The following is a 24,009-nucleotide window of genomic DNA, read 5'->3' as shown; positions in this document are numbered from 1 at the left end:
CGACTCTGATTCTTTTCACCTGCCAATTTCCAGGCTTTTTCTTGTTTCGAGGCACGCATTTACATGAAAAAAAATATTGATTTCCTGTTCTTGGTTTCATCATGGTTACAAATTATTTTCAATCAGAAGGGCCTCAGCGTGAGGCACTCCAAAACAGGCACTGTGTGTGTATTTCGGCTGTGCCGGTGCAGATAATCATCGGGGGGAGGTATACGATGGATTTTTTTTATTTTTTTTTTACAAGAAGCAGATCAACAGTTTTTTATCGTTCCCCAGCTGTGTGCAACACCTGGTGAAATCATGCTGTGGAAACGCTGCAGGAAAACATGGATCCTGTAGGAGGGGTGAGGAAGGAGGCATGAAGAAGGGTAAAATGAAGAGATGGAGTGAAGGTTAAAGTAAATTAGGACAAAAACAGGGAATAAATGAATTTTAATTTAGGTTTGTGTGTTGCTGCAGGATTGCATGAGACCTGTGCAAAAGTTCTGGTTTCAAATAATTATTTGGGGCAGACAACTACCAGACTTTATATGCACTTTATATTCTATATTTATATTTATATTCATATTTTATACTGTATTTTATTTTATTCTGGAGTAACCTCACAACATTGAAAGCTCAAAACACTGTCCTGAGCCGTATGCAACGAAATTTCGTTCTGTATACACCCTGTGCATGCAAAATGACAATAAAGTCAGTCTAAGTCTGTCAGATATCTAATACACCTTTCTGAACTTTATGAAGACATCATGAATGTGTGAAAATGTTGCAGTGCGACATCATAAGATTTTGCTCATTGACAATGATTAGCATTGGTTTTAGCTGTCAAGCTGTCAACATAATGCTCTAAATCTTAAATGTACAAATGATATATTAAAGAAAAAAGGACAGTGCTTTGCTGCTAATCTACCACAACTAGATGACAAGGTCAGGAAGAAGTTTTAATTAAAAAATGGAGAGGGAAGTAGGTCAGTTATGCTAGCTTGACTTTGACAACCTTGACATGTAGATGTGCTGCAGAATGCAGAGTGCTTTGGTTCAGTTAAAAAAGTGACCCACAAACAAACTTTCTGACTGAGCATCAGTAGAGGATTTGTTTAAATGAACTAATAAACCACTTCAGTAGATAAAGAGTGAGGAATAGAAGAATACGAGTGATTTTGAGTCATTCTTCACCGGTTTTTCTGCATTTTTTACTTTGGTGTGACACGCTGCACTAAATGAATAATACCTACATCTTCACGTTTATTTTGTTAACAGAATTATTCTACTGTGACAGTGTAGCTATGGTTGGCATGTAAAAGAACCATCTTTTTGCTCTCCAGCGTTCTGCACATTTGCAAAAACAGTAACATATTTATAGTTTACAGATCATCATTCTTGTCATACATGTAGCTCTGAAATATGGGGAAAATATAAATTTTTCTGTGTAATGTAAGTGCTTATGAAGAGCATATCTAAAATATATACGTAGGCTCAAAGCTGACGGACATCCTACTGGCTGGCGTTTGCAAAGCAGTCAATTTATTTTCCTTGGTACTGATTGGTTGTACCACTAAGATTGGTGATAAAGAAGCCTGTAGATATTAGCTTGTACAGTAGACCATATTAAGGTAAATTTGGGGTTTGACATATTAAAATAGGCAGTTATAGGCATAAGTAGGAGTTCTTAAGTATTTGTGATTTTAGCTGTTTGCAAGGGGTTGAGATCCATAAGCAAATACCAAGGGCCCCTGCGAAACTTTTTAGTCTGACTTTTGTTTATCAGCAAGCTAGAGTTTTCATTTTCCCAAGTATCCAGGATTTCCCATAACATTTCTTGGCGTTTATCGATTTCCAGAGCGATGCCTTGTTCAGAGGCATCATCTACTCAGACCAGGTGTTGCAAATTTCAAAGGTTCATAAAGAGTTTGACTCGCAAAACTTTTCTCCAACAATCAGCAGCCATCAGCCTCCTAAAGCAGATGCCAGGCACTCTGAAAGTTGTAATTGAGGCTCACAAAGCAGAGGCATGCTGTAATAAGACAGCAAAGCATTTTTAGCCAGCTGTTACATCAGTCTGTAGCATAATTTTTTTAAATTAAAGCTGTGGAGGTCAGGGTGACTTCTAGAAGAGATAATATGCTTCTACTGTGGAGCTGAACTGCCTAACCATTGGGAATACTGTAAACTAGCTGCATTAAGGAAGAGTATCACAAGAATTTTAATTCTGTGTCCATTTGTCAAAATCTAAATAAACAACTAAACATTCAGCCGTGTCAGTAACATGTATGTCAGTTATGTTGTTAGCATATAAAAATAATCACATAAATGTTTCTTCACTTTTAAAGGATTTATAGACCTGCACTTTATCCACTCTGGAAACCTTTCCCAAAGTTGGAATTTCTGAGTTTTAATACTGGCTTTGTCTGATGGTGCATAAACAATTTAACGGATTTTGAGAAAAAAAAGTCTGGATTCTATGACGGTGTATCAGGGCATGTATAGACAAGGACAAAAAGGAGCAAATTTCTGCAAAAAAACTCAGACATTTTCAGATTGATCTCAGACATTTTCTAGAAAAAAACAAGGAAATGTCTGAGTTCCAAAAGTAGAACATTTTCAATTTTTTTTTTTGAAAGTTTCTGAAATTTGAGTTTTTTTTTTTTTCAAAAATTCATTTTTATTTCTATCCGCAATGATCCATATATGCTATTGTGAAAAAAGTCTGAATTATTCTTTTCAATGGCCTTCATCTTCTTCTCTATAAAGGTCGTATTTCACTAGTTCAGATTTGTTTTTCACACAAACTAAAGAAAACAAATAAATCAGAGACCAGTTTTATGTTGGAAACCTCTACTTCACTGAGCAAGATAAACATGAATTTGTGAGGAGCAAACTGTTTTCTAACACAGTGTTTTTTTTTCATAAAAAAACATAGCTTGTATCTGTTAAGGAGAGCAACACTCTCTCTTTTCAAGCATCAAAGCTGTTTCTACCCAATCATGAGGGAAGAAAAGATGTTAGATTCTCATGTCGGTAAAGACGGCGGTGCCTTCAAATGAAGGGCACAGCCGTTGTTTTGATTGCAGCGGGCCTAAGGACCAGCGTGATGAGGGGGGTCCGCGGTGATTTGATGGTCTGCCAGAGAAGCTGCTCCAGCACAACGCTAACTGCATATAGATTCCAGTTAATGGGCTAATTTACAGGCACAGGTAGTTTACAATGGACCCTAGCAAATTCCCCGCCGCATGCCAAATATACAGTTTGAAATGCAGTCTGGGTAGCGGTTATATGCAGAACTCTGCGGCACATTATTATTGCTTCTGCTAGTAAATTGAACTCTGTAAAATGGGCAATTCGATACCTTCTACATAGAAAGGAATCTCAGGAAACAAGGTTCTATTTAAGCAACTCCAGCCGAACTCTGTGTAGAGATATGATGGAGGAAAAATTTGATCTTTTTGTAAAGTTTTGCTTTCTGAAATAACTGGCAAGAAATACCACACTAATACATAATACTCTAATTTTAACAACCTTCAAAATACAACACATTCATGGTATTAAATGTCTTAATCAAAATCCAGATTTCAACAGGACTAAAATGTTTTGGTTGCACCTTAGCAGATCGTTGCAAAACCCCGTCCGTCCATACAAACCTCAAAAAAGTGAAACATCATTAAAAAAAACAGTGGAGTAAAATTTCTAAACAACATGACAGATTCATAAGGTCAGATAAAACTTGATCCCTGGGGCTGTTTTTACAAGCTGCTGAATAATAATGAGTCATTTTTACAAAGTATTTGCATTTTTTGCTTCATCTTTGCTCAACGAGTGTAGAATTTGTCCTGTAATTTTCCATCTTTAATATTATATTTATTAAAAAAAACCCTCTTCTTCTGACATTAAAGTCAAAGTTTAAAGTCAGAATTCAGTGGCCCTGATCTTCCGTATTGGTAGAACCTGAAATGAGCAGAGAGAGGTTAATAATGAGCTTACCTGTCCCACTTTGGAGTTTTCACATACGAAGGTCTCATACGGACTGGCCAGTTCAGGCGGAAACTCGTTGATGTCCAGGACGTGCACCGTGACGGCCACTCGGCTGGTCATAACCGGGCTGTCTGCAGACAGGAGCACAAAACAAAAAACCCTTTTTTTCCCCCTTTTTCACAGCACTGACATCAAGTGGACGTCTGCAGGACTACCGCTTTATGACACGGCCAAGCGTGCGCTTTTATCACTGTTGCAATGGGATGGCTGACTGGTTAAAGAGGCTGCAGCGCTCCGATATGTAGTCAGAGCGTCCTTGAAGAGATGCACTCTAAATCACCCTGTTTATAACTTCTACTGCGTCCGGGACATGTTGATACATAAAATGCCCAGATGCTCCTATTTTGCAAATTAGACATTTTACGCTCATCTAAAAAAGCGCTGGTTTATAAAAGTTTGTTGGAATTTCTTTAAATACTTTCTGGTTCGAGCAATAAAGTTGCCGCCCACTGTAATTACAGTTTGAAAGCCCCCCTGAGTGAGACTAACCAGAATTCAGGCTTGTTTGCTACACCATTGCCTCCCAGCAGGGACACAAAAGGGAAATGTTCCCTCTGTGCAAGTGGAAAACTTTATGGATTTGATGTGGGAGTGGGCTTTGTTGTGCAGTGGGAGGCTTAGTGTGTGTGGAGGTATGCATTGTGTGTTGGCTGGGTTCGGTGTGTCGGTGGTGGCGGGGCTTGAGAATGGGCTTGTGTAGTCATCTTGAAGGGATTGGAGGAGCAGGCTCAGATGTCAACCCAACTCTGACCTTGATGGAAAAAGCAATCTTCCCAACCCTGCTATGACAAAGAGCACAGGATTTGCTGCTCTCCGCTGACCCAGACACTAACATTTATGCTCATCCAGCAAAGAATCTCTGGATCTGCCTTCAAAATGATTTTGATGCTCTCTTAGGTCATTCAGTCTGTAATATTGGGCTTTAAAGCCGCTCACTTCTAGGTGCTGAAAAGCAAAATTTTCTTCTGTCGTTTGAAAGACTTGTAAAACTAATAATAAAAGTAGTACATCGTTGAGACCACTTGAGGGAGCAACAGCACAGTGGATGCATTCCAGTCTTGGCTGCATCAGCTTTTCAACCCAACAAACCCACTGCTCCATTCCAATACACTGAGTTACAACACTGCATTGCCGGGAAATGCTTCAAAAATGAGTGATAAAGTCGTCTGCTTAAACTGCTGGGTTGCTGAACTTCACTTGTTTTAATTAGGTTCCTTTTAATGGAACAATCTACATTTTTACAAGCAATCAAGCGCAGATAGATGTGGAATTTAATCTTTTGAAAGTGCAACTGCTGACAGAATCATTGCGCAAACTCACAGCTTAAAACTTCATGAAAACTATGAGACAAATTTTCATTTGACTCAAATAGGGGTTTGAAAGCGCTCTCTAATTATATCCAGCTAAGGTTATTACTGCATTTAATAGATCTCCCCACTGTTTTTCACTCCCTAAAAATTGGATTTGGGTTTAATTGGCAAACAACAACCTTTCACTGCAGTCTGTGCTCTTCCTTAGCACACCCTAAGCAACACAGACTGCGCCTCGGGATAGGACAAAATACACTGCTGTCTTTTTGATGCATGACTGCAGCGTTTGGACTGTCTGACCGGACAGATAAAAACTCTTCAAGGTTTGTAAAGTGAAAGGTTTTCTCCAGTGTTGGAGATAGCTGTATTGAAAATGTGCATTTTCTATCATTTTTGGACCGTTAAATAAAACACATAGGTAGGAGTCATAACAAATGTCTACAATGACCTACTACTGCTTTTCGAAAAACAGCAATGCAGAGGCGTCCCAGGCTGCTCCAGGCTCTAGTTGTTGCCGCGTTCTATTTACCTCAATAATCACATTCAGATGTGGGATCGACGTCACCCCCAATTTACTGTGTTCCAGTTGCATGTTGGGAAAAACCACTGGGATTTGCTAATTATTGTGCTCAATAGGCAGGCTAATTACAGTTAGCAATACAAGACAATGCCAGTAGAAATCTCAACAATTTGTACTGTCAGGCATTGTGTCATAGAATCACAGTAGTGAGGAAAGGTTGGCCAGCTGTCAATGGCAACTGATAGAAACTGGTTAATATTTACTTGAGTAATATTTTGAAAAAAAACAAAAAACAACTTTTAGGAGTTTTTTTTACTGCGCTGTACATTTTACTTTTACTCGAGTGACTTCATTATAAAGTATTGCTACTCTTATTTGAGTAAAATGTCTGTATACTCGACTCACTGTGAGTAACTTCACTAAATGGAGAACAAGCTTGTTTAAACCAGTTTCTTCAGTTTTATATTGAAAGTAATTGATTTAGTTTTTTTTCTTTTGTCTGATTTTGCAATTATTGCAGTTATTTAAATTATTATTATTTTTTTCAATTTGCCCATTAAAACACCAACATTTCTACATAAATGTATATTTTGGTCCACCTTTTTTACTCTTAGTTGAGTAATTTCTTGGATGGCTACCTTTTAGTTTTATATGAGTAAAAATATGTTGAAGTAGCGCTACACTAACTTTTGGGCACTATAACAACATCTGCTGTTTTAAGGTGCAACCGGTAATGTTTACATGAACGGCAGCCATGTTGGAGTTTGTGGTTAAGATGGATGAAGAATCTCTGAATTTGTAAAGGGAACCTGGATTAGATCTGGAAGCAACTTTACTCCCTTTTTAGCTGTTTTTAAAATGTTAAATCGGAAAACCAGTCGGCAAACTAATGAGTTCATATCTCAACATGCCTTTACATTGATATTACGCCCATTGATGAGAAGACTTGTTTTTCCAGTAAACGACATCATTACTCTTCCCCCACTAAAAGCTGCATGGCATTGGCACAGAGGTATTTGCCAAGCTTTTCAAATCTTATAAGTAAATTTTCCTTAGAGGTATCGCAAATAAACAAAGAAATAATCACCCAAACCCACATTAAATTTAAATTTTTCCTAAGCTTAATTATAGCTGCAAATCATGTTCTATATTCACACAGGAGAATATAACAACAAAAAAGTCTAAGGGGTCAAATCATATTTTTATTATGAGCATTTGCATTCGGATTATGAATACAAATAATAAACATGGCACAAATATCCTTGAAAGTCCATGCCTTCCATCCATTACTTAATCCTCAATAAGAACATGTTATTGTGGGTGAGTAAAACATTTCAGACACAGCATGACCTCTCCTCAGTAAATGCATTATTTGTATTTACACCTAAGGTATCTGCACAGCGGTACTTATGGTTGCTCTTCATGGTTTAAAACCCACATAATAGACAGACGCTCTCCCAGTGATAACAATACAGCTCAGCACAGAGGAGCCATAAAAGCTGTTCAATACCCCAAACACCAAGTTCTGCCAAAACTAACTCAAGGTCAAAGACAGACTGAACTCAAGGCGCGAACACAAGCTGCTTTCTTAATATTTCATTCATCCCCAGCAGTTACTTTTAAACGTCGACTTTAACACTTCTTATTTTTAATTGGTGAGGAAAAATCATCAAAAACATTGTTTCCCCTGAGAGGAAGAGTCCACGGGGGCGAGAAGACAGGCGTAAAAAGCAGCTGTGAAAGGGGCGAAATCAGCAGAAATCCTCCCTCATTCCTTCATCAGGAATGACAGAGCAAAACAAGCAACCTTATAAAAGTCCCATCTGCCTTCCGATCCTCCGCCATCCGCACCAAATCCTTTTAGCCCACCTCGTCTCCTAATTTCAATGCATAAAACCACACAAAAAAGCACAAACACACACACACTGAGAACACAATTAGAATGTCACTGATGTGACCTTGAGGGGAAGTGAGTAATATCAGTTTCCAAGGCGACAATGATTCAAGTTTTAACAGGCCATATTTCACAGTCTGTCCTAATGAATATACAGCGGGTGTAATTTTGATTGAGCGCCAGCCTGCCTCTGGGATAATGACTTTGACGGTTCTTAGCCGATTTGATGACTTGATGACGATGGATTTGCTTATTTATGCGGAAATTCGCTCTAGTTCCTTCATAATAAACATAATTAGCTTGATGGCACGTCTTAAAGCCGCAGCGTCGGTTCCGTCGTGCATCTGCTCGCTGTAAAACTTGGGATGGTTCACACTTTACTGTGGGGTAAGTGAAAGTTGACTTTATCGAAAAAAAAACTTCCTCCAAATACCATCCAGAAAGAAAAAAAGGTAGTTAAAAATGAAAGCAGTGCCGCGGCGAGCAATGCGAGAGGAGACGATGTCCTGAAGATACAACCCTTTGGGAGAGCCAGCCATCGTGGTTTATGGCCGCCTATAAACCTTTCTGGGAAAATGGGATTGAGTATTGACTTGAGTAAAAGAGCGTTAAATCCTTCACACAGATTATGGCTGAGGAAGGTCAGCGACACCTGAATGAATCATAGCTGATCTCGTTGTCATACTCACTGAGTTTGGTTGCCACAACAGAGATATTGTGCTGGGCGATGTTCTCCCTGTCAAGCAGCTCGTTTGTGGAAATCGTACCTTCCACCGGATCGATGTCAAAGTAGCTGTCCAAGTCACTCTTCCAGTCGATGGAATACCTGGAAGAAAGAAAATGTTTGTTTAATGGGGTAAACTGAAGAATTAACAGTGGAGTAATTTCCCCCCTTGGACTCATACAGCAGAGAACGTAAGAAGTGAACATCTCAGTATTTTTCCCTATTCAATACAATTCAAGTTTATTTGTGGAGCAGCAAGGCAGTTCAAAGTGCTTTATATCATACAAACTACAATCACCAATAGTATTAAATGCACTAAACATTACAATTTATCATTATCAATACACACTATGATCAGTGTATCATTTACTACTAATAAAAAGCAACTCTAAACAAATTCAAATCCCAGATTTAAAGGAATTCAAGATTTCAGCTGTAGAACGTAGTTCGCTGCATAATGAATGTTTTTCCCTAGTAAATGTATTTTACTAAAAGGGTTACTGATACAAAGAAGTCCCACCAGATTTCAGTAAAAATCAAATGAATTCACACATACAATGAGAAGTTATAGTAGCTAAGTATTTAACCTGGGAAGATAAGCTAAAAGCTGCAGAAGGCCAAGAAATCAGCTGAAATATATTAGTTTAGAAAACTGTAATTCTTTTCAAATTCAACCTATATAGCTGGTTTAGACATTTTTGACAGCCTGTAAAAATATATTTTTATGATGAGAGTGGAAAAAAGCTCTTTCAAATCTTTGTCAACCTTATTGTTGTAAAAGTTAGTATCGGTCTAAATATATTTCTAAACCTTTAAAATGTCTCAGTTACCAGACTTGTATTCCAGTAAAATAGTGTATTGCTTGTATTTGTATAATAACTTATTGTCCAGAGGGCCCCAAAGCACTTTATACTACAATTGTAAGTAAAAGGAAAATCTGTGGGAACATCTGAATTTCAGAGGGTGTAGAAAGGATCCCAGGAACTCCTAAATCTGAATAGAATTTGTGTGGAAGAATATGTTTGTCATATCCTGTGTTTACTTCTGTTTCCTTGTATTGATTTCCTGTCTTTTTCTTTCTGACCACCTGATCTTATTTTTAAGTGCCATGAAAACAGAGTTTCTATGTGCATGTGATTTTGTTTTGCATTTTCAACAAGTTTAAACAAACTTTTCCCCTTCATTTTTCGTTTTGAGCGATAATCCAATAAGAATCCAGATGCAATCTAGTAGCCTAAACAAAAAATTCAATAACTGTGTGTTTCTTAGTCTGTGGACATATTTGTTTTCATGCCTGTGTGTTTGTGGATGACTTGGACCGTTACCAGCAGCCGGTGTGGATTTCATGTCAATGGCGCCGTCAGATATATATTTACTGAGAAAAAACATTGGCGTGTTCAGTACTTATTTCCCCCGCTGTATTCATATGAGTTGGGTGTAATGAGATGTTGGAGTAGTCTTCATCACTCATTCTGAACGGTCATTTCCACCAAATGTGCTGAGGACTGCACATGCATCCCAATCGAGTAATGGAGCACACGTTTGGCCATGCTGAGCTAATGTTTTTCTTGGGAACATAATTCATTTTAGGGACTGTTGAGAGCGTATCAATCTCTTCCTCTGCCGATGAAAAACAAAAGCATGGAGCAGTCTGGGACTGGTGTCCAAAACGAGCAGGGATGCTTCTCTCTGTGGAGTGAGTCTTTGGTGTTAGTTGGCTGCTCTGAATGCAAACTATGGAGTTCAAGGAAAGAAGAAAAAAAGAGCTCAGAAACCAAAGCACCGGCCAGTGACAGCCTCATTCATCATTTTATGCTATTTGATGTTAAAAACAGCATTTTTTTCATTAATAATCATACAATCGTCTATGGAATTCCATTAGGGGAAAGTCATATTTTATTCCCCTTTACAAAGAGTTCACAGGGTGGAAATTTGAAGCCTTGCCCATAGGCACATCCACAAAACAGGTTGGTAATTTGTCGTGAGGCTGAGCCTGAACTGGGATAGCCTGTTTGGCACCATACTCTGTTTTTTTTCTTTTCTGTTGTGAGCTTTTTCATCCTAGTAAAAAATAATATGAATGGCTATAGAGTATATATATATATATCATTAAGAGAAATACCCATTCACCCTCATTCAGTGTTTTACAGTAATGAGAAACATAACCTAACAACTTCATGAGTGTTTCAGGTTTCATTTGTCCGTGTTGTGTCTCTCTGCGTTGCCTGCAGCCTTGAAGTGAACATGAATGTGTCCAACCAGTTTAGCGAGAGTCTCTTTGATGAAAACTGCAGCCAAACTCCCATCAAGAGTTCAAAAGATCAATGCTTTATAATTTTTCCTCAAGGCAAACAGGTTATTTTCTCTATTTTATTTCAGAAGGCATTACTGTATAATACATATGTTTTATTTGGTTTATTTATTGGTTTGGTTTATTTGGATGTTTGATCTGAGTTAATTTAGCAGAACTGATGAACCGCTGTAAAAAAAAAAGAAATCGCAGATCTGAAGGGTCTCCTTAGCTCTGAGTCCATGGCAGTGACAGCTGTAGATATGAAAATTAATTACTCTTATCTCCTGCTTTGAAGAGCAGTAAAGTTCCTTCTCTCTATGTCAGCATCAAACCAAATGCAGGACGTAATTTCAGCAAAGAAGAAGTGTGCTTTTGTATATTTCCCACGCTCACTGAGCGTTAGAGTTTACAGGTGATGTTTTATGGTGCATTCAGACCATTCCTGTCTAGTCTGCTTTGTTAAACTCTAGTTTGTTTGTATTAAAAGTCCAATTCATTTGGGGAGGTGTCAGTGTGCAATCAAACTCTGATCTGAACTCTGGCCCGCCTAAAAACTTTGGTCTCTGTTCAATTGAAGTGAACAGATTGAAACGGACCGGCAAGCGCTCCAAAAGCAGGAAGCGAAGTGCATTCTGGGTAAATACAATCATGGCAAACATGAGAATTTACCGGCAGCAGGAGAAATGGTTTGTGGTCTTTTACCAAAAACGAGAGAGAAATCCTACAACCACTGAAATCTGGCGCCGCTGAGCATATGCATACAGGGTCGTCTTCAGAGATTTATATGTTGTTCTCTTCATTAGTTTTTGTTGCAGCGCCATCAAAGGCGAGGGGATGAACAGGTTCTTAAAAGAGTTTAGTTTGTTTGACACATTAGAGTGAAAGTGAACTGCAATACCTGAAAGTGTGACAAATGTTGCAGATTTGGTTCCCAATCGAACAGAGTCTGCTGGACTATCAGGTGTGAAAACATCCTTACAGACTGAAGTGTTGGTGTCTTGTAATTCATAGGGTTACTATCACAATTTCTGACGGTATAAAACCTAAACTTTTACAAGAATAACCCAAGAATGCAACTCTGCATTCCGAGCTGGAGAAAAACCTCTAGCTCTAAGTAGCCGAATGGGTTTGGTTTGAAGTCTAAAAGCACGATTCCCTATGCATGACAGGGCATATGGAGTCGTATTGTTTTGAAGCCCACAATGCAAGGCTGCTCTCTGAAGAAAATAACAATGTCATCTGTGCTACTGATGAATATTTAAAGACCGGAGACAAAGTGGAGATCCACAGAGAGGGCATTAGCTTTTTCTTGTTGAACAAATCTCCGCTTCCGCTGTTCTATTGTTTTCCTCGTGATGAAATATTAATAGTAAAACAACTGCTCATCATGCAACAGGTATTTCCTCTTTTCCAGCCATTTAAGACTGAGTACCCATCACCCTGAAGCAATTTAACACTGTAAAAGTGGTGAGTAGAGTAATAAAAAGGGTTCCTTATAAGTTTTTTAAATCACTCTTTCTTTTGTCTCTGCAATGGATGGGCTATTGTTATCCAGAAGTGATGAATGTTTTACGGCTTAAAAAAAAGTCGGCAGTGATGTCCCATAAGTGCTCAAGAAGGCAGAAAGACAGACGGATAGAGAATGACTTGGAAAGAGTGTGACTTGAGTTTAATGAAGCGTGTTGGTTCTACAAAACTGAGTTCAGTGTCCAAATAGATTATCTTCAAGAGGAAAAGCATTTTGCTATGTTAAAAATTAGATCTCATGCTTTTTTTGTAAAAAAAAAGAAAAAGATAAAGGGTGAAATCATAACCTTCACAGTTTGGCATAAAGTGGATACCTATTTGTAGTTTGTTATTCGAGGATTTCCCTGTTCACAGATGTTTTTGTGGAATAAAACTCTAAATTATTAGCATAAATTGACCTATTTTCTGATTTTTGAAATATATTTGAAAGAAAATGCAGAAACAAAATATACACTCTTAACATTTTCAGCAGATAACAGTAAAGTTGGATTTTGAAACGTTGACTGCCTTCTGCAAATTCCAAAGTATTTGCAGGTCTACATTCCCCAGAAAATATAAAGATAAACTCTGACTTTAGCCATGCCAATTATGTTTATCACTAATGGAAAATGCAACTTTAAATGCTAACCATATAATACGTTTTACTTGGTTTAAAATCTTTTTATCGCAGCTGAACTTATAGACAGTAGCTGCATGACTATTATGAATGTGCGGAAAAAACCCCAACAATTTAGCATTTGTGCAAATCTTCCTCCCAACACTTCCTGTCAACGTCTCCGTCCTTTATGAGGGAAAAATAAAAAAAGAATAATCACTCGCAGACGATGAGGAAATCTGTTTTTGAATGCTTTCCTTAATTTTTTTATGGTAAGTTTCATCAAACAGAATCTGCTTAAATTGATATTTGCTGCTTGACACTAGGACTACCAAAGATTCCCAAAATGGGAATCTTCGTCCAGGTACCAGAGAGGGGCCAGTTTGGCCCTGTCCCTAGAGCTACCAGAGAGGGGCCAGTTTGGCCCTCCGAGAGAGGGTGTGAAGAGGCGCCTTTGTTATGTAAATAAGGCCATTACTGACGCACCACAAGAGGGGGGCAAAGCTGAACTCTGCATTCCAAAAGAAGGGTCATTGAACACTTCAGGCTCAGGACAATGTTTGAGGTTCCAATGTTGTGAGTAAAATAAAATACAGTATAAAATATGAATATAAATCTAAATATAAAATATAAAGTGCAGGACTGACAGTAAAATAGAAGTCCACCCGTCTCTCCTGCACCCCAATGCATGCCTGATAAAGCACATGTGCATTCAGTGCTGCCATGTCAATCATGTTTGCCAGGTTTGCTGACCAGCTGTCACATAGTGATGGAACCTTAGTCACCCCCCGCAAGATTATGACTGAAATAAATGCCATTAGTTCTTGTGAACTAAATAGGTGAAGCAGTCACCTATTTATCCTCCACAGCACAAAAGGCTGCATGCAAATTTGCATGTGCAAAGTCTCCCAGATTTCTTTTGCTTACACTTTTTGCATGATTTTTTTGAGGTGGATCAACACAATTAATTTGGTTAGTTTATTTCTAAACTGTCATTTTATACCCTCTTAGCTTTATTTCAAAGAGAAACATTACTAATTTCTTTTAGAAAAACCTTTGCATACTTTTTGAAACAGATTGTATGTTTTGCAAACTCTATGTACATTTGGCAAAATGACCTGGATAATGCAGCACAACATCATGGATCAGCTGCAAAAGGTCACATCTCTCCAAAAACACTTCATGTATGCTTCAAAACTAAACTGACTAGTCGTAGGTATCATAGATACCCACCCCCAACATGGACTATTCACATCCCTACCTTCTGGCCTGACGGTCAACGACCACATGTACAATAGAACAATAGAAGAATAGAAGAATGGATGAATGGAGGCTAATTTGAGCCATCAGAGTCGTCAGTTTGGACAGGGTCTTGTGGCCCTGTTTCAGCCAGTCTGGGGAGAAATCGAAAACCTGGCCCTCTCCTAGTGCTAATCAATTTAAATTTCATGTTATTTCTTTATTTTATTTTATCTACAACTTCAAGTTGTAGATAGTCTCTATTCTCTATGCTGCAAAAGCGAAGTAATTTCCCTGCTTATATAATATAAAGATTATATATATGTTATATTTAGCTTAGTTTTATTTTAGCAAAAAAACACAATGAATTATTTTTAATATTTTAAATGGAGAATTAGAAATTTTACAGACAGGTACCAGATGTATTTGTGTCTAAGTCAAGAGGTCAAGAGGCTTTTTAGTTTGCAAGAAGCAGGATGGAGAAGAGGATACAGAAGATATACAAAAAAAATATACAAAAGAACAACTGTTATTTGTTTGAATGCTTTTTATTTTTGTCATTAATAACAATAAAAAAAATACAAGAAATAAAACAATTCCGCAATTATTTGCAATAGGCACAGTGGCATTTCAGGCCTCATTCTGTGCACTGTCTGCACTGTCGGCACACATCTGGCACTGCCAGTTCATGGGCTTGCTGCATTTGCCACATGCGTATTTGAAGCCGTCAACGCATCTCCTATTTGTACTATTTTTAATGCATCGACGGTTGATTTGGCACTTCGCCCTTTAGCCTGGGCTGGGTGTGGCAGGTTGTTGGCAAAGCAGTTGCTCCTTGCACGCCTTCTTCTCACTCATATGAGAGTTAGCCAACTCTTTTGCGAGCTCCACCAGGAAGTCCACCCGTCTCTCCTGCACCCCAGTGCATGCCTGATACAGCACATGCGCATTCAGTGCTGCCATGTCAATCATGTTGTAGAACACGGCAACTGGCCACCTCTGTGTTCCTGCACGCACGCTGTACCCCCGCACCATTTTGTCCATCACATCCACACCGCACTTTGCTTTGTTATATTGTTTGATGGTGTTTGGCTTTCTTCTGGTGGTATCCTCAGTCTCAACCACGCTGTGCATGCTGCTGAGAATGTAAACGACCTTCTTCCTTTTGGGCACATACACAGTCAGCGTGGCATCAGAGGTTGAAAACACCTGAGTGGTGAATTCAGTGCGATCCTTACGTTTAGTGGATTGTGGAATTTCCCTGCGACACTTGTTGACTGTGCCGAGGATGGTGGTTTTCCGGCTACGCAGTCGTTGCGCAAGTGACAGTGATGTGAAGAAATTGTCTGTGGTTACAGTTCTGCCCTTGTCCATGAACGGTTCCATCAGCCTCATCACTACAGTCTCGGACAGTCTCTCCCCGCTGGGACGACTGGGGTCCTTGCCAAGATATGGGAAGACATTACAGATGTACTGTGATTTCAAGTCGCAAGCCACCCAAAACTTGATGCCAAACTTGTCCGGTTTTGTTGCTATGTATTGAAGGAAACAGTAGCGGGTTTTAGTGGGGAAAAGCTGTTCATCAACAGTGATGTGTCGACCAGGGCTGTAGGATGAGATGCAGTTAGCGGCAAACGATTCCCAAAGATCAGAGATTGCAGCGAATCTGTTGGTCTCCGCTCGCTCACGGCGTGTAAACATGTCATCAAAGCGTAGGTGTCGCATGATGTTTTGGAAGCGGTTTCGGGCCATAGTTGAAATGATCATTGGGTTTCCCAGGTTTGCTGACCAGCTGTCACATAGTGATGGAACCTTGGTCACCCCCCGCAAGATAATGACTGAAATAAATGCCATTAGTTCCGAGAGATCCATGAACCAATCCTGCTGCTCCTGACTTGCATGTTGGGTGGTCCACTGTTGAATGGTACGAAGCATCTCCAGAGTAATAAAACAGAGGAAGCTCTGAAGGCGACTCCGGATGCTTCGACTGGCCTTAGCGCTTGGCTCTCCATCTTTGGCGTACGGCTCAATTGGAGTGAAATGGAGATGTGTCCCCACTTGTTCCTGCCGCCACACTGTACCATCCTTCGTGGTCTCTGTCGGCTCACTCCCCGAACGAGCTCTCTTTTTTGGTAGCGGGAGAGTCTCCTCATCTGCAAGAAAAACAATTTCAAATCAACTTTTTGTTTCTTTCTAAATAACAAAATAGTCAGGAAAATAAAATAAGCAGGTTGAGAAAACTAACCTGAAGAGAGCTCAGAGTCCGAATCCGGTTGAGCGTCTAGGTCTTCTTTGTCTATGACTTCTTCATCTATATCTTCTCCTTCTGAATCCCAAGGCTTGGAATTCTGCATAAGTAATTCCAAAGCCTCTTCAGCATTCATCAGCTTCTGTGTCCTCTTCGCCATCTTGATTCTTGCAAACTAAAAAGCTGAGTGAATGTCCAGATATTTATACTCCACAGCACAAAAGGCAGCATGCAAATTTGCATGTACAAAGTCTCCCAGATCTGGGAACCACCAGAAGTAGTTATTTTCAAAATTTCTATCCTGTTCCAAGGACAATCAGCGTGAAAGTTGATGTAGTGAGTTTGGCTCTCCTCCCCCCTGCTCATCTACAGGGATGCTAATTAGACCATTCAGAGTCGTCAGTTTGGCCACATTTGGATGCTAATAACCCAGTTTGGCCCTTTCTCGGTAGCTCTAGGAAGATACCCAATCTGGCCCCTCTTGGTAGAGATAGGAATTTCTCAAAATCCTGGTAATCCTAGTGTTGATGGTTTACAGAAATAAGGGACAGGCAATCTCAGTTGAAGAGAGAAATTCTATTTATTGCGTTTCTGAGGTCATTGCTGATAGCTTCCCATTGTTGCATTGTGTTAATACAAAGCGATATGCTGCAGAGAAGCAAGCTGAGAAAACATCTGCATTTACACAAGTGATCATTCTAATGTTGATTGATTAATCATGTCTACCTGATTCAAAGCTGAAATGTTGTCTTTTATTTTTTTTTTACAGCAGTGCAAAAAAAATTAGACAAATACTTATTTTGGTTTGTTTTATTAATTTGGATTAAGTGAAAGAACCAGGCCAGACTTTATTAAACATCTGCAACCACAACATAGATAATTAAGGCTTTCATTGAAATTCAGCACAAAACTTCAAGACTTTCCTAAAAATTGCAAAACAGAGCTTTGGCCTTGATGGAAGGTTTCTGAAGGAGTGATATCTGGGGAGTTTGTAAGAGAAATATCTTAAGGTTTCAAGGGGGAAAAAATCCTCATCTGCATGTGAAAGACTTAGCCACTCTCTGAACCAATGATCAAACACAGTAATCCACTCTCTTATTTGCTGAAACACCTTGTTTTGTGCGTGCAGGTGCAAGCATTTATAATGAGACCACTTCCAAAGCTTGAATATTCCCTCCGTGTCACACCGTGTCACCAACAATTGCTGACCTGCCAGAAGATGACGCTAGCAGGGTTTTACAAGACAGAGTCAGATGTTCTACATAGATTGATTAGTTCTCAAACTGATGAGTAAAGCTGACAAAACTTTCACGATTAAAGCCGTGATGACATTGATGAATGAAGACTGTGGACGTTGATGAATGAATTAGAGATCTAAAACCTTCAATCACAGGCTGCAATGGCACAGTCGTTCTCCCTTTTGGTTTTTAATCCTCACTGAATAGAGAAAGAGGTTTGGTCCTGTGAAGCTTCTAAAGGCTGAATAAGTTTTAAAGAAAGTGGAAATTTTAACTTCTCTATGTGGAAAGAATGCTAAAACCTTAATGACAAATTAAAAAGAGAAGATGAACCCAGGGCAATCTTTTACCAGTCTTTCACATTACAATGTTTTTGTTTTTATGCTCCCACTGCCTCATATTACCTCAAGAAATAAGATTAGTTACCATAACTACACAGATAATGCACAGTTTCAATACAATTTTACCTGGTGACTCTGAACCCATCAAAGCACTGAACAGATACTTGGAACAGAAAAATGTGTGGATGTGCCATAACATTCACAGCTTCAGCTATTACAGCTAGAAAGTAGAGATCCGGTGCAAAATCTGGGTGTAGTGATGAACTCTGACCTGAACCTTCAGAGTCACATAAAGGCAGTTCCAAAGTTGGCCTTCTATCACCTGAAGAACATTTCCAGGATTAAAGGATTGATGTTCCAGAAAGATCTAGAAAAACTCATCCATGTGTTTATCTTTAGTCGCACTGATTACTACAACAGTGTCTTTATAGATCTGCCTAAAAAAATCAATCCTTCAACTGCAGTTGATCCAGAATGCTGCTGCTGGTGTTCTGACTAAAACCAGGACGATAGAGCACATCATCACATATCTAAAGTCCTTCCACTGACTCCCTGTAGTTCAGAAAGTAGACTTTGAAATACTGCTAGTTTATAAATCACTGAACGGCTTAAAAATCTGCTGTTGTATCAACCTTCCAGACCTCTCAGGTTCTGCATCCCCAGAACCAAACATGTAGAAGCAGCATTCAGCTTCTATGCACCACAAATCTGGAAGAAACTTCCAGAAAACTGCAAAAGACCTGAAACACTGAGTTCCTTTAAATCAAGGCTAAAAACCTACTTGTAAAAGCTGCCTTAGATTAGTAGTAAGTGAAACATTGATCAGTACATTTGTTTGCTTGATGATTTTGATGACATTTGTCAAATGTAAAACAAACTGAAATTTTTATGATGTAAAGCGCTTTGAACTTATTGCTTAAGTATGTGATACTTGACTAGATATTTATTAACTTTTGATTTTGGTCAAGTCTTTTCAAGTAAACAGGTGCAAGTCCCAAGTCAAAGCTGTAAAACTCCAAGGCAAGTCAGAAATCTGGACACTTATTCAAGTCAAGTCTAATGTCATAATATTAATGACTCCAGTCCAAGTCATGTGACTTTAACAACCAACTAAAAGTTTATATTATGAGTTTCAAATGCATAGCTTCATTTAGTTGGAATTCTATGTCTTTTCCAATCTTTCAGCACCTTCAATATGTGAACTTTTAACTTTTTGAATGGTTTTCTTGGGGACTTTGGCATAAAGAAGATGATTAATGATATCAACCTGCCTTAAAACACTGTGAAAGCTTTAACTTTACCTGACTGGGCTGCTGCTGGCGTCTAAATCCTGTGCCGTCACCGCCCCGATGATGGTGCCCGCGGGCGTGTCCTCGTACACATCCATCACATAGGAGGGCTTATTGAACACCGGGGGCTCATCCACATCCAACACGTTAATCTTCACTGTTGCTGTGTCTTTGAAAGCCCCAAAGCTCTGGAATCGTGGATCCAAATGAGCGTTGGAGGCTTCCACCTTGAAGGTGTACGCCTTCTTGGTCTCATAGTCTAACGGCTACAAACACAGAGAGGAAGACAGAAAACAGGACCGTTCAAGTTGCATCAACAGAGTACATTTAAAAGCCTAATTTCAAATCATGTGAAGTGTGTCAGCACTTGTATTCTAATTTCCTCTCCATGTGGAGTTCACTTGCTGAGAGTTAAGAGCTCTTCAAGTAGTGCTGCAAGTCCTTCTGTGTCTTAACTGACTGCAGTTTGCCCTCTGACTGCAGTTAACTTTTAACACCATTAAAAAGCAAGATAACCATGAGTTGCAAGTATATCCACACAAGTTAATTTTTTTCACATTTTGGCCATAAATGTTAATGTATTTTATTAAAATTTTATGTAATAAACCACCTCAAAGCTTTGCAGAAATATGAAGTGGGAAGAAAAATGATAAATGGTTAATTTTTGCAACAAAAATCTGAAAATTAACATTTTTGGTCACAACTTTATTCCAGTATCTCTAAAAAAATCTATGCCAGTGATCTAATTATTCTGCAGTTTAAGCTCATTATAAAACAGACAGTGTGGCACAACTGCAAACCTACAAAAACACAGATATTCACCTAAACCACATAGCAAATTCAAGGCCCGGGGGCCAAAATTGATCCAACATAACTTTTATGTGGCCCTTCAAGATAAGTTATGGACTTAAATATTATTTTACTAATCAAATCGAAGCAGTTTTTATCTGTGTACTGTCAAATTACATAATTGTGAAAAGATGTTCAATAATATGTAATTTCAAGAATGCAGAGACAGCTTTTTGTTATTATTTTAAATACATAGTTATATAAATATATTCTGCGACAACCGTTTGTAATCTTGATATGGCCAACAATGAAAATGAGTTTGATACCCCTGATTTAAGCTGAAAGGACAGAGAAGGAAAGTTACACAGAACCAGCGGTCACTGGGTGAGAGGTGCTGGACATTAAGCCTAATTTAAAGATGTTGAAGACACAGGAAACATGTGGAAGAAGATGGATGAGACCAAAATTGAACTTTTTTTTTTGCTCAAATGCAAAACTAATACATCACAACACCCTGAAGACACCATCTCACTTGTGAAATATGGCTGTTGCGACATTGGCTGCTTTTCTTCCGCAGTGACAGGGAAGCTGGTTAAAAATAATGGGAAGACAGATGGTGAAAAACACAAGGCAGTTATGGGAGAAAACCTAGAAGAGGCGACAAAAGACTTTACGAATGGAGGTGATGCTAAATGTAACCAAAGCTACAATGGGATGGGAAAGATCAAAGCGTTTTTATCTGAAGGAGTGGACCAGTCAAAGTGCAAACCTAAATCCAATTGGGAATATGTAGCAAGACTCAAAAACTACACCATGAAACGAGGCACAGTACTTTCTAGAAATGATTAGGAGTTTGTTTTAAGTCAATAAATTATTAATACTGATGGAAAAAAATACTGGTTCCCCCAGAGATTACTTCACTTTATAACAGGGGAAAGATATCTTATTGTAAGTGAAATAATCTGCTATAGGAACTAATACTTTTTCAACAATACAATTCAAAAGGACTTACTGACGTGAAACAAGCTCTTATATCTCTCTGAAAAGTTGCTTGTAGGTTAGTTTTTTCTTATTTCAAGTGCACTAAGATATTTGCACTAGATGAAAAATATGTTTAGTTTTTGCTGTGTAATGTTTAATAATGATTTCCATCCAACCTGGCTGAGCTTGAGCTATTTCTAAATTGAAGTCAAAGGAGGAGGCGTACCCTAAAAGACTTGCAAATCAGATTGCTGTAAAAAGGTTGAACGTAGTATTCATTCACCTTCAACCAATCTATCAACCTAAAACGTTAAACGTCAGATTTCCATTCTCGGAGTGATAAAAAGTCAAGCTGCTGTTACTTGGTTGAGCAACTCTTCACGTTACTTCCAGAAGCCTCCAAACCAAGTTCATATCTTGTTTCTCCTCAGGCTTCTGACACGTCGACTCAGGGTCAATTAGTCAAAAGCTTGGGGAAGGAATTTGCCTCCACAATATGTCTGCAGCTGAGGTGCTCACATCTGACAGCAATGAAACCGGCGCTCATGCCTCTGCCTGTCTGCTGCCCCGTCATGTGTGACCGACCGTACTTGGGCGAGCTAGCAGCTGGTCATGCTCTGCTGGCCCGGAGTCACATGAGAGACATTCCCTTTCGGTGTACTTCAAATTGACTAACATGTCCGCCATGGCAGCAATGCTATCTCCCTGCCCCAGGACTCAGGCTTCTCTTGTTTCGGAAGACAGCGAGTGAAAACAACTGGTAATGGTGTTGCGAAATGTGAGTATGAAAAGAGACAGCAACTGTTAGATGGAGATGGAGAAGAAGGTGCAGCGCTCTCCTCAAATTGATTTTATCACATTACAACCACAGAGTTGAAGCCAGAAGTTTACATACACCAAACAAACATTTCTTTTGTTGTTTTTTTCTTTCAGTCTGAAGCAAAAGCAAACCAAACTTCTCTTGCTTTAGGTCGGCTAGAATGATCCCAATAATTTCTATCTGCTAAATGCTACACCGAGAAAAACATTTATTTATTTATGTCTTCAAAATCAGAAGTAGATGCTATGGAGTAAAAGTGAGATGATGTGCACTGCAAAAACACAAAATCTAACCAAGTATTTCTGATCTAGTTTCTAGTGCAAATATCTTAGTACATTTGAAATAAACAAAACTAACTTACAGGTAACTGTTCAGTAAAGTACAAATGCTCGTTTTCAGTCAACAATCCCTTAATATTGATTAAAAAATACTGGTTCCACTGGCTGATTATTTCACTTAAAACATGGGAAAAATGTTAAATAATCTGCCAGTTGCACTATTATCAATATTAAAGAATAATTTACTTAAAATAAGCTACTACAGCTTCCTGAAAAATTACTTGTAAGTTAGTTTTGTTTTATGTCAAGTGTATTAAGATATTTGCATTACAAACTAGACCGAAAATACTTGGTAAATGCTTGTGTTTTTGCAGTTACAGGCAATCCTAGAATAAAACTAGATTTTAATAATGGTTCCCAAATAAAAATCAAAAAAGTTATTAAACCGCTTGTGTGCTGATACCTTCAAATAAAATCCAGTGCAACTACAGTGCAACCCTCCCTTCCCTATATGTGGTTCAGTTTTCCTGGGGTCACATATTTGCGGATTCTTTGTGAAGCATATCTAAAATATTCAAGAGAAAATTCTGAATTGAGAAGTAAAAATCAGAACTGCCCAATGAATTTGAACTCCTCCTCCATTCACACCGATGCCCCTCTGATACGTTTCAAAAAGTGAAAACTTTCAAGGGGTTTGAATATCTTTGCAAGCTACTGTACGCCTTGTGATGCAGAATAAATGGGATTGCTTATCTGTGCATGAATTAGCCATCTGATTAGAGGCCAATCAGGAGAAATGAAGCGAGGCTGTGAAGCTGTGATTCCACCGTGATAACGGGCCCATCTCTAACCCTCTGTCTGTCCCACCTCGTCTCACATTCACAGCAGGGGTCCATAAAACGACTGGAGGAAGAAAAAAAGTTATGTGAAGGCAAGCCAATCTGAAAGCAATCACTGACCATCAACTGCTGTGATTGGTTTGATTGCACACCAAATGCAACTGGCAGGGCCCAGAGAAAAGATCCTTTAGGAGGAAATTCACTCTGTCCCCTTCAATGTCTCCCAAGGAGTGACGACACAGACAGGAGACAAACTGAATTTAGCATGCGTTCCAGTGAAATGCCGATCGTGACAATCAAGTTAGACCAACGAAGTAGGATAAGACTGCTTAGCAGTTATTACCTCAGTATACAGAGCCAGTTCATTTGATTTCCTGGAAGTCTGCATCTAAAAGCAGCTCGCCGTTCTGAAGGAGTGAGTCAGACTGCAATAAATGCACAAATATGTAATCAAATTCCTCTCATTATGCAAAGCTTACGTCGAGACAGCCTGGAAAAGTAGGTAAAGCTACAACGGCTGGAATGTGTATGACAATGCACTCTGGGTTTTTGTGTTACAAGCACATCAAACATAGATCATGCTGAGTCAAAACGGACGCCGGGGGATGATCCTGCCTAACTCAGCTTAAATCTGTGCGCAGGTGGAGGGAGGATGGAGAAGGTAGGGCAATGCAAGGGATTGTGGACAGCAGGAGGTGAACACCAGGCCTCATTAGCATGTTTCTCATCAGGGAGATGCAGAAACTCTGGTGCATCACCTCAGTTAGGACTGAAATATGAGCTTCTAATTTCCATGTAAAGCCCAGTTTCCAGAGAACAATATTGTGGTGTGTTTTATGGTGTTAAAATATTCGAACAAACACAGCTGGTGTTCTGAACTTCCTGCTGACAGATTCGTTTGTGTATACAGTGCTGAAAATAAAGCACTGTCCCCATTAGAGATTTATTCTGTTTTTGCTTTTTTGTTACCCCTCTAGTGTGTTTCAGAGAATCATCCAAGCCAACATGGCTTTATGTGAAAAAGTAATCACCACCCAACTTTTAGACTGGTTTGT

The 24,009-nt window shown here is 39.0% G+C and overlaps 2 protein-coding genes and 1 long non-coding RNA gene across 3 annotated transcripts in view; 1 reads left to right on the top strand and 2 right to left on the bottom strand.

The window, feature by feature from the left end:
- The window catches only part of LOC114137133 (cadherin-12-like), a 168,128-nt gene that overhangs the window by 14,676 nt on the left and 129,443 nt on the right, over positions 1-24,009 (bottom strand). Inside the window, exons 7-9 of the mRNA XM_028005688.1 lie at positions 19,260-19,513; positions 8,443-8,579; positions 3,979-4,100 (exon numbers count right to left, since the gene is read on the bottom strand). Coding sequence (XP_027861489.1) covers positions 3,979-4,100; positions 8,443-8,579; positions 19,260-19,513 — 513 coding nt within the window. The remainder of the gene's footprint in view (positions 1-3,978; positions 4,101-8,442; positions 8,580-19,259; positions 19,514-24,009) is intronic.
- Positions 1-24,009, top strand: part of LOC114137135 (uncharacterized) — a 55,126-nt gene that overhangs the window by 22,642 nt on the left and 8,475 nt on the right. The window lies entirely within an intron of this gene.
- Positions 14,760-16,624, bottom strand: LOC114137134 (piggyBac transposable element-derived protein 4-like). The gene is made up of 2 exons (XM_028005689.1): positions 16,377-16,624; positions 14,760-16,284 (listed from the first exon to the last, which is right to left on the bottom strand). The coding sequence occupies exons 1-2, from the start codon at positions 16,537-16,539 to the stop codon at positions 14,921-14,923; spliced, it is 1,527 nt and encodes a 508-aa protein (XP_027861490.1). The 5' UTR covers positions 16,540-16,624; the 3' UTR covers positions 14,760-14,920.

Source organism: Xiphophorus couchianus, chromosome 21, assembly GCF_001444195.1.
Source record: "Xiphophorus couchianus chromosome 21, X_couchianus-1.0, whole genome shotgun sequence".
NCBI classification, from domain to species: domain Eukaryota; kingdom Metazoa; phylum Chordata; class Actinopteri; order Cyprinodontiformes; family Poeciliidae; genus Xiphophorus; species Xiphophorus couchianus.
Note: the sequence above shows the minus strand (reverse complement) of the source record. Positions and strands in the feature narration are given on the sequence as shown.